Source organism: Lipotes vexillifer, unplaced genomic scaffold (genome assembly GCF_000442215.2).
Source record: "Lipotes vexillifer unplaced genomic scaffold, Lipotes_vexillifer_v1.1 scaffold1586, whole genome shotgun sequence".
Taxonomy (NCBI): Eukaryota; Metazoa; Chordata; class Mammalia; order Artiodactyla; family Lipotidae; genus Lipotes; species Lipotes vexillifer.
The window spans coordinates 36083-56337 of record NW_006792103.1 but is presented as its reverse complement, the minus strand read 5'-3'; the positions used below and the strand labels follow the sequence as shown (position 1 = coordinate 56337).

The window sequence follows — 20255 nt, the reverse complement described above, 5'->3', positions numbered from 1 at the left end:
CGGGGACTTCCCTGGTGGCGCAGTGGTTGAGAGTCCGCCTGCCGATGCAGGGGACACGGGTTCATGCCCTGGTCTGGGAAGATCCCACATGCCGCGGAGAGGCTGGGCCCGTGAGCCATGGCCCCTGAGCCTGCGCTTGCGGAGCCTGTGCTCCGCCAACGGGAGAGGCCACAACAGTGAGAGGCCCGTGTACCGCCAAAAAAAAAAAAAAAAAAAAAAAAAAAAAGGCCCTGAATGGAATAGGAAGAAAATTATTTTCCTTAGGCAGATTCTAGGCAGCTGAGATCTGTGTGGGTACAAGACAGCTCTGCTGACAGAAGCTTCAACCAGAGGTTGACTTGTCTTGTAAGCTGACACCTTAAGTAGAAACCTTTGCCTTTGAGGAAGTCAGGATGCCTGGTGGCTGGTGAGGTCTCAGGACTGGAGGACCCCTGATGCATTTCAGCAATTGTCTGAATGCTTAAAACTGAAGCTATCCGCTCCCCGATCTTATTTGGGAAATACTGACAACGCAGCATTCTTCACTGAATCGTGAAAACAAAATTTCACAATTTGGTTTTGTGGTCAGCTTATCAGTGTGTGACATCTGCCCCCTGGTGCTGTGTTGGTCAGGTGCGTGGTCCTCACTCCCCTGCGACACAGTTTTCACTGTGGCTGGAGCCCCGGGGCGGGCTGGCTCCACCCGGCCCCATTTTAACTACCACACCAGCTCCCAGAGTGCACGCGTGTGTGGTGTGCGGAGAGCTTTCCTGAGCCGCCTGAGTCTCCGTTCTTATCTGTGGACTGGAGACAACAATATCAACACTGTAGAGTCATTGTGAGGATCAAGTGAGATAATACAAGGAAGTGCTTAGCACCCCAGGCGGCACCTAGAAGGCTGCTCTCATGGGCCGTAAGAAAGACAGGACTAAGCACGACTTACTGGCCTTAAATTCTTATGGTCCGTAACTGGAACTTATCTGCTGCCGGTCAGCATGTAAAGTGGTATAACCACTTTGGAAAACTGTGTCAGTATCTATTAAAGTCAAATATATCCCCATCCTATGAGCCAGGAATTCTACTCCTGGGTATATATATATATATATACCCCAGAGAAGTGAATGTCCACCAAAGGGTATAAGAGTGTTAACAGCTATATTGTTCACAATAGCCCCAAACTGGAAACAACCCAAATGTCCTTCAAGTAGAAGGGTTAAATTGTGGTATATTCATTTAATGAAATATACATAGCAATGAAAATGAGGAAATTTTTGCAACTCACAACAACATGGATGATTCTCACTAGCATAATGTTGAACAAAAGAAGCCGGACACAAAAGAGCAAATACTGTATGATGCCATCTATAAAAGTCAAAAATAAACAAAAGTGGTCTATAATGCTAGATGTCAGAATAGCGGTTATATTGTTGGGGTGTGGATAGTGACTGGCACATCCCAGTCACCGTGGTGAGGGGCACACAGGGGATTTTTGGAGTAGTGATACTGTTCTGTGTCTCCATATGGAAGATGGTTACATGGGTGTGTCACCTTATTAAAATTCATTGAACTTATGACAGACTTGTACATTTTTCTATATATATGTTATATGTGGTAGACTGCACTATTGCCCCAATCCTTTGCTGTCTCTCTACTGGGGACAGAGTACACTGCTTTGTCCTACTGATGTTGGGTTTGGCCAATAGGAGGTTAGATGGTATGGTGTGAGCAGAGACATGAAATGTGTTTGCCCTCTTGGGTTTCTGCCATAGCCATGATAATATACCTCAGAGAGCTGCTGCTCTTTTAGCCTGATTCACAGAATAAAATACACAGAACAGACTGAGCTAGACCTGGAGCCTGGAGCCTGAAGTCAGGCCTAGCCATTCAAATTGTGGCTGATTGTGAGGAGAAAAAGATGGTTGTTTTAAGCCACTGAATGTTGATTTGCTTTGTCATGCAGCATTATTGTGGCATTAGCTGACTAATACATTATTCTTTGACAAAAAAGTACTTTAAGATCTCTATGCTCCACTTTTCTAATAGTCACCTGTTTCAATTTAAAGTTACCAACACCCATCTCTAGCACTTATGTGACCTATTCATGTCATCAATCAAGTGCATCTCAGTTTCCTTGTCTCTGAAATGGGATGACGCTTACTTTACATGCTCTTGGGAGGATTCAATGAGCCAGTAGAACTAAAAGCACTTTGTAAATTGCAGAACACAACTTTAAAGTGATGGATGACAGAAGTGAGGTTGGAAAGCAAGCATGTGACAGGCAAAGCCACTTCCTCCCATTCATGGAACATCTTGGCTCAAAAGGTGAGGGCACAGTGTGGGGAGGAGGTTAGGGTACAAAAGTCAGGGCCTGCCCTAGAGCAATGACCAAGCTTCTGAGCAGAGTTCTGTGGGGCCCAGACTGCCTTGGGAGATGGCAATGATGCTTGGGCCTCTAGAAGGCCAGCTTATGCACAGACAAAGCAGGCAACACAGGGCACCAGGAAGGCCACTGCTGCCCTCAGATCTACCCCCCCACCCGTGACCTACTACACGTCTGAAGAGCCACCATCAGTGTTTCCTTTAATTGGCTTGTGGTGCTGGGTGCCTTACTACCTTTCTCACAGCACCTCTCAGTTCACAAAGAACAGGCCCATCTGTTCTCTCATCTTGGTACTATTTCCATTGTGTGGATAAAGAACCTGAGACTCTGGGAGACTGAGTGATTCCTGCAAAGCTACTTACTTAATTGAATTTGCAACAGGTTTTCTGACCAAAGCTTAGAAAGGGAACTCACTGATGTGGGCAAGAATTCCATCGTTAGATAATCCAGTTGGATCCTCAGAAAACAGACGGCGCTGGCCTGAGGGACAGGACCAGTAAGTTTTGACAGGGGAGAGGGGAAAAATGGATTTGGAGTATTGGGTAAGTAGTGGACATTGAAGGTGGGAGCTAGAGGGGATGGGGAAGATGAGGAAGCAAGAGGGAGGAACGGCACACGGCTGCGCTGGTCTGCTAAGGAGCGGTCAGGGGCAGCAGGAGAGAAAAGAAAGAATCAGACAGGATGCCAGCTAGGTCCAGGGACTCCGTAGCCCTGCCTCATCTCCAACAGCAACAGTGTGGGGTGATGCTGTCACCACATTCTGCAACAAGAACCCCCCTTGCAGACCCTCCCACTGCCCACCTGGTTGGAGGGTGTGAGGTCTACTCCAGGCTTGTCTCCTACCACGCTGGTCTTCGTCCCTGCCAACCCCTGCAATGGCCGACTGCCTGGCCTGAGACTAGTTCCCGTAGCCAGTACAGACCTCACTATCAAGATGCTGAGAGCTGCGACAGCAAAGGAGGTCCTTGAACAAAGCTGTATTTAAACAAAGACACACTTCCTTTAGAGCGCTAATATCAAGGACCCATTTCCGCAGATTCAACAAAACACAGCAACCCTCAAGGCAGGGGGTGGGAGGTGGAGCCTTGCTATCTTCTTTGCAACAACTTTCACACGGGTGGGTGGAGAACTTCCTTTGGCAAGGTGAGCTGTCACTGCTCCTTCCCTGGGTGCTGTCTCAGCTTGGCTCTGCCCTGAAGCAAACTTCTCCCCCTGTCTCCGGTCCCAAGTCTGTTCTGTGGCTGCGACCTACCTCTGTGGTCCGGAGGCCATTCTGTTTCTGGGTCAGGGGGCCTGAGCTGAGGCGCTGGGGATTTGGGCACTGGGTCCCACAGCTCATCTTCTTCTCTGGGTTGGATATTCCACTTGGGGCTGTCGATCGGGGCACACTGTTGGAGGACATGCCATCTTCCAGCCCACCTGGGGGAGGGAAGCAGAGGATGCGACTAGAGTCTTGCACACAGCAGTTACTGAAAACAATCTCCAAGAGCGTGGAAAAAAACGACAGCCAAAAAGAAGGAAAAAAAGTCAAGCAGAAATCCCACCATGCAGAGCTACCATTTTCTGTAAGAACAGGTGTGGTTTTTTTTTTTTTTATTTTTACAAAAATGAGACTTTAAAATAATTCTGTAACCTGAAATTTCTACTTAATAATACATCAATGACATTTTTCTATACCCTTAAATATTCTGCCATAGTATTTTTCACATACTTACTCTGTCACTGTATGGATGTGTCACCATTTATTTAACTAAACCCCTCTAATTGGATATCTGTTTTCACTTTTTCATATCAAATGTTACTGTGATGAAACTCCTTGGGGTTAAAGCTTTATTCTTAATTACTTCCTTAGGATAAATTCCTAGAAGTGGGTTACTGGTTTGAAGGTTATATATCGTTTTTTACATAATTCCACCTCAAGGTATTGGACTGAGCATGTGTTCCTTCCATGAAATGCCAAGAAATGATAGAATGAAGTTTAAATATAGCCTCATTGAAAAGCAAGAGGAGGGAATTCCCTGGCAGTCCAGTGGTTAGGACTCTGCAATTACAATGCCAAGGGCATGGGTTCAACCCCTGGTCTGGTCAAGGAACTGTGATCCCACAAGCCACGTGGCATGGACAAAATAAAAAAGAAAAAGAAAAGCAAGAGGAGGACTACAGAGAGAAATTCATGGATAGAGAGTATCTGATTGAAAAGATAAAAGGCGGCCCAGGGAGCGTGAGGGTGAGTGCCAAGTGGGAGACGAGAAGCCAGCAGAGGCTCTGTCATGGCCACAGGGAGGCCAAGGGCAGCCAGGTAGGTCAATCATTCTATTCCTCCACCAGCTGAGGCCAGACGGCAATGACGGAGCAGTCTGTGAGGGTAGGATATAAAAAGATTTGTGATATAAAAAGAAATATATATTTGGTCTTTGTCCCCAGTTCCTGGCATAGAGTTCCTAAAACTCTTGCCATTTCCTGAGTAACAGGGATGACAGCAGCATCTTTTGTTACAACATTTGGTATTTGCTCGAACTTCATGACATAGAGCTCCCAAATTCCTTGGAATTTCATGAGTGATAGGACACAGAGGAGCCCTATTTGTTTAACGAGGCAGCTCCTGGTGGCCCCTAGATAGCTTCAGATGGGGGCTGGTTGCCAGGAAGACCTAACCTTGATTAGGAGCTTGGAACTTTCAGCCCCACCTTCTAACCTCTGGGGAGGGGAAAGGGGCTGGAGATTGAGTTAGTAATTGATGATGCCTCATGATGAAGCCTCCATAAAAATCCCTAAGTGACAACGTTTGGGGGAGCTTTTTGGTGAAAGCATATATGTGCTGGGAGGGTGGCACACACCAACTCCACAGCACCAGAAGCTTGCCAGAAGCTCCTGCACTTGGAACTCTTTTGGAGTTCTATGTACCTCTTTATCTGGCTGTTCATTTGTATCATTTATAATATCTTTTACAATAATCTGGTATACGTAAGTCAAGTGTTCCTGAGTTCTGTGAGTCATTCTAGCATATTACTGAACCTGAGGAGGGGGTATGAGAACCCTGATTTATAGCCAGCTGGTCAGAAGTACAGGTGGCAGCCTGGGACTTGCAACTGGTGTCTGAAGTGGGGGAGAGGCAGTCTTGGGGGACTGGGCCCTTAACTTGTGGGTCTGTGCTAACCCCAGAGAGTTAGTGTCAGAATTGAATTGAGTAGTAGGACACCCAGTTGGTGTCTGGAGAGTTGGAGAATTGGTTGATTTGGGGGATGAAAACCCACACATTTGGTGTCAGTTGAGTAGAAACAGCACAGAGAGGGCCTTGGCTCAGAGAGAAGGGCAGTGCTCTCAGGGGCTAGTGACACCTGAGAGAAAGAGAAAAGTCATGCCAAGAAGGCTTGCTATCTGAAAACAGTACCCGTAGAGTAAGCCAATAGTTGTTTCCATCCTTGCCTTCCAACCTGGCTTCTTAAAGAGATGGAGCTGATGTTCTAACAGGAAATTTCAGTGACAGAAATTAGTACAAAAATAAGAATATACAGGGCTTCCCTGGTGGCGCAGTGGTTGAGAGTCCGCCTGCCGATGCAGGGGACACGGGTTCGTGCCCCGGTCCGGGGGGATCCCACATGCCGTGGAGCGGCTGGGCCCATAAGCCATGGCCGCTGAGCCTGCGCGTCTGGTTGCGGAGAGGCCACAACGGTGAGAGACCCGCATACCGCAAAAAAAAAAAAAAAAAAGAATATACAAACAGTGGGAGAAGGTCAACACCAAAAAAGTGAGACAACAAACTCTATAATGGAGACCTCAAAGGAAATGGAATTAATACAGGATGTAGGACAGAATTTTAAATAAGTGTATTTAATCTGCTCAGAAAAATAAGGGAAGATAATATGAGGACAAGAGTGACCAAAAAGGTTCAATTAGAAATATTTGGAATAATAGTTTCAGCTTTTTAAAAATTTATTTATTTATTTATTTTTGGCTGTGTTGGGTCTTCGTTGACTGCGCATGGACTTTCTCTAGTTGCGGGGAGCGGGGGCTACTCTTCATTGTGGTGTGCGGGCTTCTCATTGCGGTGGCTTCTCTTGTTGCGGAGCATGGGCTCTAGGTATGCAGGCTTCAGTAGTTGTGGCTCACAGGCTCTAGAGCACAGGCTCCGTAGTTGTGGCGCACAGGCTTAGTTGCTCCACGGCATGTGGGATCTTCCCGGACCAGGGATTGAACCCATGTCCCCTGCATCGGCAGGAGGATTCTTAACCACTGCACCACCAGGGAAGCCCCTGAAATAATAGTTTTAACTGTTGAAATGAAGTTTAAAAACTCAACAGAGAAGCCGAATAGCAGGACAGGCACAGTTAAAGAGCAATTTGGTGAACTGGAAGAGCAAGCCAAGGAATTCTCCTGGAAGGGGTAAGTGAACGTATGAAAAACACATTAAGAAACACAGAATAGAAATCCAGAAATTACAACCTTAATCTAAGAGGAGTTCCAGAAAGAAGGAGCAGAAGAAAATTGAGCAGAAGCAATACTCACAGAAATAATACTAAGTATTTCTCGGAACTGACGAAAGACATGAAAGCTCAAATTGAAATAGCCTACCAAGGGAATGTAAATTGGTGCGGCCATTATGAAAAATCGTATGGTGGTTCCTCAAAAAACTAAAAATAGAGTTGCCATGTGATCCAGCAATCCCAATCTTGGGCATATACCCAGACAAAACTATAATTCAAAAATATACATGCACTCTTATTTCACAGTGGCACTATTTATAATAGCCAAGACATGGAAACAACCTAAATGTCCATCGACAGATGAATAAAGAAGATGTGACATATACCTATACAGTGGGATGTCACTCAGCCATAAAAAAGAATGAAATAATGGCAACATGGATGAACCTAGAGATTATCATACTTAGTGAAGTCAGAAAGAGAAAGACAAATATCATACGATGTCACTTATATGTGGAATCTAAAATACCCCACAAGTGAACATATCTATGAAACAGAAACCGACTCACATAGAGAACAGTCGTGTGGTTGCCAAGGGGGAGGAGAGGTGGGGGAGGGAAGGATTGGGAGTTTGGGATTAGCAGATGCAAACTAGTATATATAGAAGGGATAAACAACAAGGTCCTACTCTATAGCACAGGGAACTATATTAAACATCCTGTGACAAACCATAAGGGAAAAGAATATGAAAAAGAACATATACGTATAACTGAGTCATTTTGAGGAACAGCAGAAATTAACACAACATTGTAAATCAACTATACTTCAATAAAATTTTTAAAATGTATATGAAATAGCCTACCAAGCACTTGGCAGGACAAATAAAAAGAAAAACGCAACCCAGACAGATCTTAGTGAAATTTCAGAATGTCATTGATAACAAAAGTTTCAGAAGAGGGAAAAAAATCAAGAATGAGATTGACATCAGGCTTTTCATCAGCAACTAACAGATGTAAGGAAACTATGCAACAATGTCTTCAAGATTTCAAAAGATATATACATTTTAAAGTCTTTTGCAATTCATTGCCAGATTTATCTCTATAAGTCTTTCTCCAATCACCTTATTGCCCTTCTGCTAACAGTATATGAAATGGCAATGTTCCCCAAACCCTCACAAACACTGAACGTTTTCTTGCTTCTTATCTTTGCCAATTTAAGAGGCAAAATAAATTATCTCATCGCTTTGGTTTATGCTTCTTGATTTACTAGAGATATTATTTACGTGCCTGTTGGCTAATTGTGTGTGTTTTTTAATTGTCAAGTCATTTGCCTATCTTACTTTTGGGGTGTTATCCTAGGTCTGCTTTCAATGAAACGTAAGGAAAACAAACAAAATCCTTTCCCAGAGTGTTGAGAAATTATTTGCCATGAGGCAGGCACAGTGTATCTGATATACTAAGGGAGGAAGGAGCAGAACGGATGAGGCTGCAGTCCCAACGCAGCTGAGGGGGTAATGATCCAAAGGACATACATGTCCACGTGTCACCCACCTGCTCTGCAAAGTGCAGGCTCTCGACCATGGCCATGGGATAGAAATCAGAATTCAAAGCATTGTAAGTCACAATAGAAGATGCCTGGTCCAAAGTTTCCTGACTGGCATGCACTGTGATTAAGTTCCAGATGTGCAGAGAAATGGATTCCTTCAGCTGGGCTCGCCCCAAACCTTTGTGCCCCTCTTCCTCCACCAGCTGGCAGCCTGCCCCCCCTTCTCTTCCCATCCTCCCACCATCCTGTATCAACAGTGCCTCAAATGCATGTGTATAGACACCCCAGCACACATACTCAATCTCCATCCCCACTGCTCCTGCAAACAGCTGTCCCTTGGCCTAGGGGAGTGCAAACCCAGAGAATGAATCAGGTGAAGAGGCCCATGAAGACCCTGGAAGCAGGTTTGGTGTGATTTGGGCTGGTAATTCCAGAGTCCTGGCACCCACAGAAGAGTCTAAAACAGAGCTTTGGGACTTCCCTAGTGGTCCAGTGGTTAGGACTCAGTGCTTTCACTGCCGTGGGCCCTGGTTCAGTCCCTGCTCTGGGAACTAAGACCCCGCAAGCCATGCAGCATGGCATGCAAAATAGATAGATAGATAGATGATAGATAGATAGATAGATAGATATAAATAAAATAGAGCTTCTCATTGTGGTCCAGGCAAACTGTTGTTACTGGTCTGCTGTGGGATAAGTATTAAAAACTGAACACAAGCATTTGGAAATATCTACGGCAATCTGACATTGCTGGAACACCCAAGATTGAACTTGTCTGATGGAAGAGGGTATAAGACCAGTACCAGTGATGTCAAACTCACATGGTGAGTCACAAGTGCTGTGAGCTGTGTATTAATCACGCACATAGGATCACATATTTGTCTGTGATGGACTGGGGGAAAAAAGGCAACTGGTCCTGAAGGAGGGATGGAGGCTTTGGTAGGTATGATCCCTTGGCCCCTGGATAACGTGCCCTGCATGGAAGGGTGGAGCCTGGGGGCGGTGGGCAGAAAGAGGGCTCTCTAAAGCACAAGACCAAGGCAGATACCTTGCTTACCTAAGTGTACGGTGCTTCCTGCCCTTGGGGCTGCTGAGTGGGATTCAACATTGGCCAGTACTGCCTTGACTGTTTACCGCAAGGGGCCATATGGATGTTACCATTTTCTCTGTGGGTCATAACTTGGTACCTGGGTTGAGGGCAGGTAAGAGGCCCTCCTGAGCCATCCACTGAATGCCCCACGGTGCTTCCAGCTTGCGTCCAGATGACCCCCACTTTGTCCCACCCTAACACACTTCAAGATGCAAACCTGACCCCAGTCCTCCCCTTGCCCATGGCCAGGCCCCTAAGGGGGTTACAGGACATGGAACACAGCTCCCTTCCCCCTTCCCCCACAAGGTAACCCAGTTGCTGACCCAGGAGGAAGGGGTCAGGCTGGGGAGGAAGGGGAGGCTGAGGGCAGCAGGGGCCAAGAGCAGACAGTGGAGAACACATCGAGGGAAGCAGAGAGGCGACAGGAAGTGGGACCAGGCATGACTTAGAGCTCCAAGCCCCTGGCACATGTGCCATTGCTCCATAGTATTTCACACACAAAACACAAATTCAAAGGCAAAATTATGAAGAATTTCAAGATGGCAACTGCAGAGCATTAAATCCCAAGCACAGGCCCCTTCTGAACCCAGCAGGCCCTGTGGGGCTGCACTGGTTGAACGCCCATGAAGCCAGTCCTGACAACACTTAAAAGAGATCAAGGCAGAGCTGCTGTGGCTGAAGTACAAATAGGCAGTCCTTCCCTCTAAGCAGCCCAGTTATTCCCTGGGCATCTCTACTGAGCCTCAGGGCTTCTAGAAACACCGCTGGAAAGTCACTCATTTAGCCTAGTGTTTTCAGTTTTCATTGGTAACTGAACAAAAGTTAGAACTCTGTTTCATTTTTTTTAATATTAATTTTCACTGGAGTATAGTTATTTTACAATGTTGTGTTAGTTTCTGCTGCACAGCAAAGTGAATCAGCTATACGTATACATATGTCCCCTTTTTTTGGATTTCCTTCCCATTTAGGTCACCACAGAGCACTGAGTAGAGTTCCCTGTGCTGTACAGTAGGTTCTCATTAGTTACCTATTTTATACATAGTAGTGTATATATGTCAATCCCCATCTCCCAGTTCATCCCACCCTCCCTCCCCCACCCCTTGGTATCCATACATTTGTCCTCTATGCCTGTGTCTCTATTTCTGCTTGGCAAATAAAGAACTCTGGTTTCTTAATCCCCAATCTAGGAACTTCCTCATTGATTAAATGGGAAGAACAATGCCTACTTCATGGGCTGTTTTAAGGATTAAACAAGACAATATATATTAAGGCTCTAATGTGTTTGGCACATACATTGTGCTTATTATTACTTATGGTCCAACACCAGCTGCCTTGTCTCCTCATGGCATCTCGCTCCATTAGCCATATTAGTTACATTCTTGATTTATGAGTCACACAATCAGGCCCTGTGAAGTGCTAAAAGACTGGCCCACTGAGGCTGATACACACAAGCAGGAAAGCTCTGACCATAAGCAGGGAGACAGGGCCAGGCTTGGGGCTGGCATTGCCAGTGAGCAGGCTCATCCGCTCAGTGTGATCAAGAGTTCACTGCAGGGGGTCAGGAATATAGGGTCATTTGCTGTTACTTCTGCCTGCAATAAATCAGGTCGTTCTGCTGCATGGATTTAATCTGACTTGTTATTTTCTAGTTCCAAAAATAATAAACTCAATATTAGAAAACCTGTAAACTACAAAAGCACACAAAGGAAAAATAATTTTTACCTCATCATGCAGAGATAACAAGGAGGCGATGTCCTTCTGACAGATGCTATTGGTGGCCCTGCCAAGGTTCACTTACCCGACCCCTGCACGCATCCCCCGGCTGTGGTGGATGCTGGTGGCTGATAGCTCATGCCTGCCCTCTTCTCCTAAGGCTTGTCCTTGGCCAAAGGAGGCCCCCTCACGGGCAGAGGCTTGGCTGATTATGTCAGGTACGGCCCATGGCCGATAAGTGTCTAAAAGTGTGTGGGTGGGATAGGTGGGGGAGAGGTGTGTGTACGACAGCCCAGCCCCCTTGCCCCTGAGCAGGACAATTTCTACAAAGCAACTTTTCTCCAGAGCAACTCAGGGCATCAGGCCGGGGCTAGACTGATCCTGAAGCGGCATCTTTGCCCAGCTCCCGCCCCTGGCCCATCCTGCTTCCCTTGTTCCCTCCCTCACACGGTTCCCCTCCAAGGAGCATCTCCAGGAGTCACTCGCATAAAAATCCCCAAGTCGGGCTCTGCTTCTAGAGAACCAAACGTAAGACAGCATATATACCCTGCGTGCTGGATGCGTTCTGTCTGCCCCTCCACACTTACCCTCCCCTCCTCTTCACCCTGCTCCAGGTCCCAGAACACTGACTTGAAAGCACCATATTAACAGGCTCCCTTGCCCACTGGCTTCTAGTTGGGTTTGCCAATGGGCATCACTAGCTACTGAGGCTCTTCAGCAGCATTCTGAGGTCGGGTCTTTATTTTTGTAGCTCCCTCCTGGCAGGGTTTCCACCGGTGCACCGTGTCCTCTATACACTCCTCCACCAGAAAAGGGTAGAGAACCAAGAAAATCCAGGGAAGTTGTGCCATTAGGAGGTTCCTGAAGACTTCAAGGAGAGCTCAGAGGAGTGGTGGGAAGAGAGAACAGATGGTAAGTTGCTGAGTAGGGAGGTACAGATGCTGTATCAGTCAGAGTGCATAGCTGCAAGCAACAAAAATTGACACCGGTGAATTAAAGTAGAAAAGTGACTCATTTAAATAATCTGAGGTGCTCAAAGAACATCTGGAAAGGCTAGAGGTTGAGACACAGAGGCTGTCAATCAAGGAACAATGTCCCAAATCCTTCTGTGGACCTTGTCCCACCAACCCCTGGACCCTGGCAACTCACCTCAGCATTGCTGCCACACTTATACTGAAACACTGTTGTTGCTTTTCTGAAATTCAAGTTTAATTGGGTGTCCTGAATTTTATCTGGCAACCCTACTGGGTGCCAAGTGCCCCAGACTGGGGGGACATTGTTGTGAAAGTTGCACTGTACTAGACCCCGATCTCCATCTGCATCTCTACTCCACACCACCCCTGTCATGCCTAGTGCGTGGAGGAGCGACCCTTATTTTATAGGAGAGAAAAACTGAAGTTTAACTCAGGTTACGTATATTTCCAAAGTTTGTGGTCTTAGTAAGTCTTCACATTTCCTTTGAGGAAAAACTCCCAAGCAGGCAGTTCTCAAATTTTAGTGTGCATGAGAGCCACCTGAAGTGTCTTTCAAAATACGGATCCTTACATCTAATCCCCAGAACTCCTGATTCAGTAGGGGCCCAGGAACATGCATTTTAACAAGTTCTTTCCATCCTTCCTCACCTCCAGTGATTCTGAAGCAGGGAATTCTAAAGACTCTATACTTTGAGGCTCCTGACATAGAGATCAACACTCCTACTGGTTTTGAAGGTTGCCTGAAAAATGTCCATCTCTATTTCTCTCCACAGTGGTAGTAAATTGAGGGACATTTGTGTGCCCCTAGGGTATGTCTTTTTTGGACACCCTTCACAAAATGTTCATTCCACCCAGGAGACAAGCCAAATCACTGACTTTGCCAAAAGATGGCAAACAGCTGTGTCCAAAGCTTGAGGACAAATTGCAGCCAAGGACTTCTTGCCAATTTCTTGCTATTTTTGAAATGGAGCTGGGAGAGGGGCAGAGCATAGTAGTTAAAGATGATAGCCAGAAGCCATGTGGGGAGCAGGACAAGGGGCAATTCCTCCTTAGCCCTCGGTGAAGGTGATCACAGATTTCAAAGTCACTGAAACCACCTGCAAGTCATTCCCTCAATGATCAAAATCCAAAGTATAAGTCATTAGCAGTCTGTTTGGGGAGAATCTCCTACTGTCACATCAGATAAAATTCTGGCTCATCAAACACTATCTGGGCTCAGGCTCAGAACACACAGGTGATGGTAATTCTGGGTGAACTGAGTTATAAATGAAATAAACTGCAACTACCCAGCCACTTACTGAGAATCTGTTTCCTCATTTTTCAAAATGAACTAGAATAGGAAGGTGTCTGTCATTTCTTCAATCTGATGGGTAATTTTTGAACATACATAATGTGTAAGAGGCTTATACGAAACTTTTTGTATGGCTAGTATAAGAAAATCCTTAAAAATGGTGAGCAACCCTTACATTTACTGTCAATTGATTTTGGGCAAGGGTGCCAAAGCAATTCAATGGGGAAAGAACTGTTTTTTTCAAGTGTGTAGGATAACTGAATATCTACACGCAAAAGATTGAAATTGGAACCCCACCTCGCAATATATACAAAAGTTAACCCAAAGTGGATCAAAGAATTGCCAAACCTAATTGCTTAAACTATTAAACACTTAAAAGAAAACACAGGCATAAATTTTCACGGCCTTGGATTAGAAAATGGTTGCTTAAAAATGACCTCAGAAGCACAAGCAACAAGAACAAAAAGTAGATAAATTGCAGATCATCAAAATTTAAAACTTTTGTACTCCAGAGGACACCATGAGTAAAGTGAGACTACAGTTCACAGAACAGGAGAACAATTTTTGAAATTATGTATCTGGTAAGGGATTCTTACTCCCCAAAACCCATACAACTCAACAATAAAAAGACAAATAACCCAATTAAAACATAGGCAAAGGAGAAGAATCGACATTTCTCCAAAAAAGATATGCAAATAGTTAATAAGCACATGAAAATATGTTCAACAGCACTAGCTATCAGGAAGACACAAATCAAAATCACAATGAGGGATCACTTCACAACCACGGGAATGGCTACAAAAAAAGACAGATAATAAGTGTTCACGAAGACGTGGAGAAGTTGGAACCCTCATACACTGCTGGTGGGAATGTAAAATGGTGCAGCCACTTTAGAAATCAGCCTGGCAGATCCTTCAAGGATTAGACATAGATAGCATACGACCCTGAAAATCCACTCCTAAGTATATACCCAAGAGAAATGAAAACCTACGTCCACACAAAGACGTGCCCATGAATGTTCATAGCAGCATTATTCATAATAGACAAGAAGTTGAAATACATTAAATATCCACCAATTGATGGATGGATAAATAAAATAGGTATATACCTACAGTAGACTATTATTTGGCAGCAAACAAAATGAAATACTGATACATGCTGCAACACTGGTAAACCTTGAAAACATTATGCTAAGTGAAAAGAAGCCAGTTACAGAAGGCCACATATGATATGATTCCATTTACATGAAACGTTCAGAAAGAGGCAAATCTATAGACAGAAACGTAAATTAGTGGTTGCCTGGAGCTGGGGTGGTTGGGTGGGGGGGGATGAGGAGTGACTGTTAACAGACACAGGATTTCTCTTTAAGGTGATGAAAATGTCCTAAAATTGTGGGGATGGTTTCAGAGCTCTGAGACTATATGAAAAACCATATAATTGTACACTTGAAATAGGTCAATTGTATGGTTATATGAATTACAGGTCAATGAAGCTGTAATTTAAAAAATGGTGAGCAACACATTTTGGAATGTTATACTGTCTAGAGAGAATGAAGCACATTTGGATTTGAACAGCAATAGTCAGGGAGAGGGATTGACCAGTGGGTTTCAAGTCTATATGGACACCTGCAGTACTAGCCTCACAGTCCCCAAAGGTCACGGGTCCTGACTAGGAGGGCACTGGAGATGAATCACCAGCCTGTCATATCTGCCCCTGGCCGTGGGGCTTGGTGGTGGAAATGGCTCCGCCACCGCGGTACCCAGCAGCGCGCAAGAAAGACGCCTGCTGAGAGCAACAGCTGGAACGGAAAGGACAACGAAAAGGAAGGAAAGTCCCATCTGTCCTTGGTGAAATCAGGCCTGAATTCTTCTCTCCCCAGAGAGACACCCAGGAGACAGCAAACAAGCTAGAGAACTGGGAGGCAGCCCAAAAGGAAAACTCAAAACCTCACTTTTCTTCTCCCTACTGACGCCCTTACAATCTGTCAGTCTTACCCTTCCCTCTCTCTTTGATCCCCTCAGTGGCACCTCCCTTCCTTGCGGCTTCCATCTCTGCTCTGAGATCGTTACAGAGCAGATTCTCCAGGGTGGGTGAGGGCCACATCTCTGCGTTAATTACCATGAGGCTGTCTTGACTCTGTAATGAAAACTCAGTTCTCCCGCCCATCAAAGATCTTATTGCTTTTCTCTTCTGACTTACTTCACTCTGTATGACAGACTCTAGGTCCGTATATGTATAGCTGATTCACTTTGTTATAAAGCAGAAACTAACACGCCATTGTAAAGCAATTATACTCCAATAAAGATGTTAAAAAAAAAAAAAAGATCTTGTTTCTAAGGTAGGCAATACTGCTATGTCCATAACAATACCTTATGCTTTTCTGAAGCCTTCCTCCCAAATTGCTCAAAACACTTCTCTGATGTCCTTCCCTGTCCTCTTTGTCTTTCCTTGAATAATTCTCTTTTTTTTTTTTGGTGGCTATAAGGTTACAGGTTATTTTTGTTTGTATTAAAGAAATATTTTTTAATTGAAGTATAGTTGTACAATATTATAAAAGTTACAGGTATATTGAATAATTATCTTAGACTTTAAAAATGTCTACCTTGTGTATTAGTTTGCTAGGGCTGCCACAACCAAGTACCACAGGCTGGGTGGTTTAAACAACAGAAATTTATTTTCTCACAGCTCTGGAGGCTAGAAGTCCTAGATCAAGGTGTCTACAAGGCTGGTTTTTTTTTTTTTTTTAACATCTTTATTGGAGTATATGCTTCACAATGTTGTGTCAGTTTCGGCTTTATAACAAAGTGAATCAGCTATACATATATATATATATATATACACACCCATATGCCCTCCCTCTTGTGTCTGCCTCCCACCCTCCCTATCCCACCCCTCTAGGTGGGATCTCCCTCTGCTATGTGGCTGCTTCCCACTAACTATCTATTTTACATTTGGTAGTGTATATATGTCCATGCCACTCTCTCACTTCATCCCAGCTTACCCTTTCCCCTCCCCGCGTCCTCAAGTCCATTTTCTACGTCTGTGTCTTTATTCCTATCCTGCCCCTAGGTTCTTCAAACCTTTTTTTTTTTTTTTCCAGATTCCATATATATGTGTTAGCATACGGTATTTGTTTTTCTCTTTCTGACTTTCTCTGTATGACAGACGCTAGGTCCATCCACCTCACTACAAATAACTCAATTTCGTTCCTTTTTAAGGGCTGGTTTCTTCTTAGATCTCTCTCCTCGGCTTGTAGATGGCTGTCTTCTCCCTGTGTCATCCCTTTGTCTATCTGTATCCTAATCACCTATTCTTAGAAGGACACCAGTCATACTGGATTAGGACCCATCCAAATGACCTAATTTTACCTTAATTACTTCTTTAAAGGGTCTATCTCCAAATCTAATCACATTCTGAGGGTACTGGTTGGTACATCAATATCCCAATTCTGAGGGGACACAGTTCAGCCTGTAACACCTTGCTTTTCCTTTTATAAAATAATGTTTCTATTTTGCTGATATAAGAAATAGATGTTTCATGTAGAAAACTTGACTATATTGGTAAGAAAATATAAGAAAATGAAAATTATTCATAATCCCACCAACCAGGGATAGCTGTTAGTTGACGTTTTCCCTACTATGTCCTCAAACATTTTTCACTGCATTGACACACATAGTTTTTAAGAAATGAGATTATACCCTAAGCCTGTTCCATTTTCCCCCTTATCACACCATTTCTACTCAGGCTCATTCCTCCTTCATCTGCTTCTTCCTCTTCATAGACCACTTATTCTTGTATCATCCGTCTTTCAATTATCCCAACATTTGAAAAATATTTATTCAGTGCCTACTATGTGCCAGGCGCTATGCTGGGTGCTGGGCTTATACCTGTGACTGATAGTCCAGTAGGGCTGCAGTCTCTCAGCTCAATCCTCCCCCAACCCACCTTCCTTTTCCTCCTGCCTCTCCCGGTTTCTTCTAAGTCCCCGAGTTCCACACCAGAGAGGATCCCGAGGACGGAGGGAAAGATTGAATTCTCATTGATGGGAGAAGGAAGACAAGAATTTGAACTGGTGTTGACACAATTCTCTGTGAGAGATGGAGGGCGAGGCAAGGGAGAGGACACTTAGAAGACAATAAATCAGATCCATCATGCATCTGACTCTGCCTTCCTCATCCACGTGGCCCAGTCTGGAGCCCACCTTCTTACTCAGGCTGAAACTGCCTCTCCAGGGAACTGTTCACCTGAGCAACTGCAGGCACCTTGACAAGCGGTGTCCTTCCCATGGAACACTCTCTCAGGGAGATGCACCGATGCCTCAGGATAAGGTCCCACAACTCGGGTGGGAGGAGGACGCTCCTCCAGTGGCTGGGGCAGTCCTTGGCCACGGCCCTGCCCCTCGTGATCCCGTTTCTTGGTAAATGAGCTTGAATGGGGAGGCTTACTTTGATCTTTTTTTCTTACCTCATTTCCTTCTGTGTCCAGACAGGCATCCTGCTTGTGGCCTGGCTTCTTTCCACAAAGTCTGCAGATCTAATCAGTCAGGGATTTAAAAACACCTTGGGGGCCTTACACCTCACACTGCTCCAAAAGTGGCTGGCTCCATGACAGTCTTCATGGCCTGCCCTAGACTCTTGCTTAGTCAGTGAAACTTGTCCTCAGGGAAAAAGTCTTCCAATGCAATTCTCTTTTTGCCTTGGTTCGATCACTTTGGGGATGGTTAGCCCTTTAAGGAAGTGGCAGCTGGTTTCCTGTTTTTTGTTTTAAACTCCTTGACATTTTCTAAGTTTAGTACAACCAGCTTCTTCAGCAGGCTCTTTCCAGGCCAGCTGTAGCTGGTACTAAATTGTTCTCTTAGGTGGACATTAGAAATTTCGTGGTAAAGCCTTATTAGATGTAAGAAGTATATTTGGGTCAATCAGAATTAGGAGATTTAGGTCAATTGAATTGAAATTTTAATTCTTGAACATTTAAAATCATCCAAAGCAATCCATCAGTCCTCTAGCATCTCTGAGTGCCTCCCCTGTGCCTACTGGCACTGGGCTGTCCTTACGGGATATAAAAGACTTGCCTGCCTGGATCCTTCCTGCTTCTGTAATTTAATTGGAAATTTAATAGCTTATTTAAGAATTACTGGAAAATAGAGCCATGCAAACTTTAAATAACAAGGTATCATTTCTTACCCATCAGAGTGGCAAAAGTTAAGAAGTCTGATAATATAAAATGTTGAAAGGGTGTCAGTGAATGAGTTCTCCCATATATTTATTACTGGTAGGAGGGCAAACGGAACTATATATTTTGGAGGACAATTGGTAGAATCTACGCAAGTGTAAAATGTGTGCACATCATGACTCAGCAATTTCAGTCGTCAGTATCTACTGTAGAAAACCACTTACCAGAGGCCTGTCAAGGATGTTCTCTACACCCCCATAACAGTGAAAAATGGAATCAACGTAGCCATTCATCAGTTGGATAATTACTAAATTAACTGTGTTTTACCTATACTGTGGAATTCTATACAGTAATTTAAAAGTATACAGATTTATGTAGATAGAAGTCCAGTATATAATAATGAATGGAATAAAGCAAGTAGAGGATAAATATGTACAAATGACAGCTTTTGCATAGGAAAGGAAAAACTATATTACATACTATGTTATTATTGTTATTTTTTTGCATGATACATACACACATATTGATGTGTATAAATATATCTATATGTATATATATGTGTGTGTGTGTGTGTGCGCGCATGTGCATGTGTGTGTGTGGTGTGCATACACCCAACAAACTGATAATAATGTTTGTCTCTAGGGAAAAGACAGGGGACCAAGATCAGAGGGTGGTTATGGGGACTTATCTATTACAGTTCTACTTTTTAAATATATTACTTGTGAAATAAAAATGATTTTTAAAAAAACAGAGCTAGGTCATATTCTGTCTTTTCTCCTTGGTAATGGCTTTGGACCCACCCAGAATATTTGGCTATTTGGCTATCTGTTTATTTATTGGCTGTGCTGCTCAGCTTGCAGGATCTCAGTTCCCCCACCAGGACCTGAACCTGGGCCACAGCAGTGAAAGCACCGAATCCTAACCACTAGACCACCAGGGAACTCCCAGAATATTTGGCTATTTAATTTTTAGTTGTTAGATTACATTTAATCATCAAATATGCTATCAAAAATGGTAATCAAATATAACGATGCCCAAGAACAAGGACAATACACAAGAATTACTGCATTGCTATTAGCCTATTCTATAAAGGCAGTTCACCCTTTAGGGGTGAGGGACTTCCCTGGTGGTCCAGTGTTTAAGAATCCACCTTCCAATGCAGGGGATGCAGGTTCAGTCTCTGGCTGGGGAACTAAGATCCCACATGCTGTGGAGCAATTAAGCCCACGCTCTAAAGCTGGAGAGCGGCAACAAAGATCCCACGTGCCACAACTAAGACCTGACGCAGCCAAATAAATAAATTTTTTTAAAAAATTAAATAAATAAAATAAAATCAAGGGATGAGATGTCTGACTCTCTGTGGGGCAGTCAGACAGTTCACTGAGGCACCCTAACAGTAAATGTGGATAGAGCAAATTATAGTTGTTGGTAAGAACCTGGGGATTACTCATGTGACTGAGTTCAGATGTGGTTAGTCCTCACAGGAGAGAGGATTCTTGAGCAGTGTTTAAAAGGAAAGACTGGGCGGTTTTGGCATGAAGGGTAACAGAAGAAACAAAATTCACATTTGTGGGCTCCCAATAAGTGCCAGCCCCATGCTCAGAGCTAAAGATATAAAGATAGGGCTTCCCTGGTGGCACAGTGGTTGAGAGTCCGCCTGCCGATGCAGGGGACACGGGGTCGGGGCCCC

The 20255-nt window shown here is 44.3% G+C and overlaps 1 protein-coding gene across 1 annotated transcript in view; it reads right to left on the bottom strand.

Moving 5' to 3' along the window:
- Window positions 1-20255, bottom strand: part of BAALC (BAALC binder of MAP3K1 and KLF4) — a 35775-nt gene that overhangs the window by 9924 nt on the left and 5596 nt on the right. Inside the window, exon 3 of the mRNA XM_007465323.1 lies at window positions 3612-3778. Coding sequence (XP_007465385.1) covers window positions 3612-3778 — 167 coding nt within the window. The remainder of the gene's footprint in view (window positions 1-3611; window positions 3779-20255) is intronic.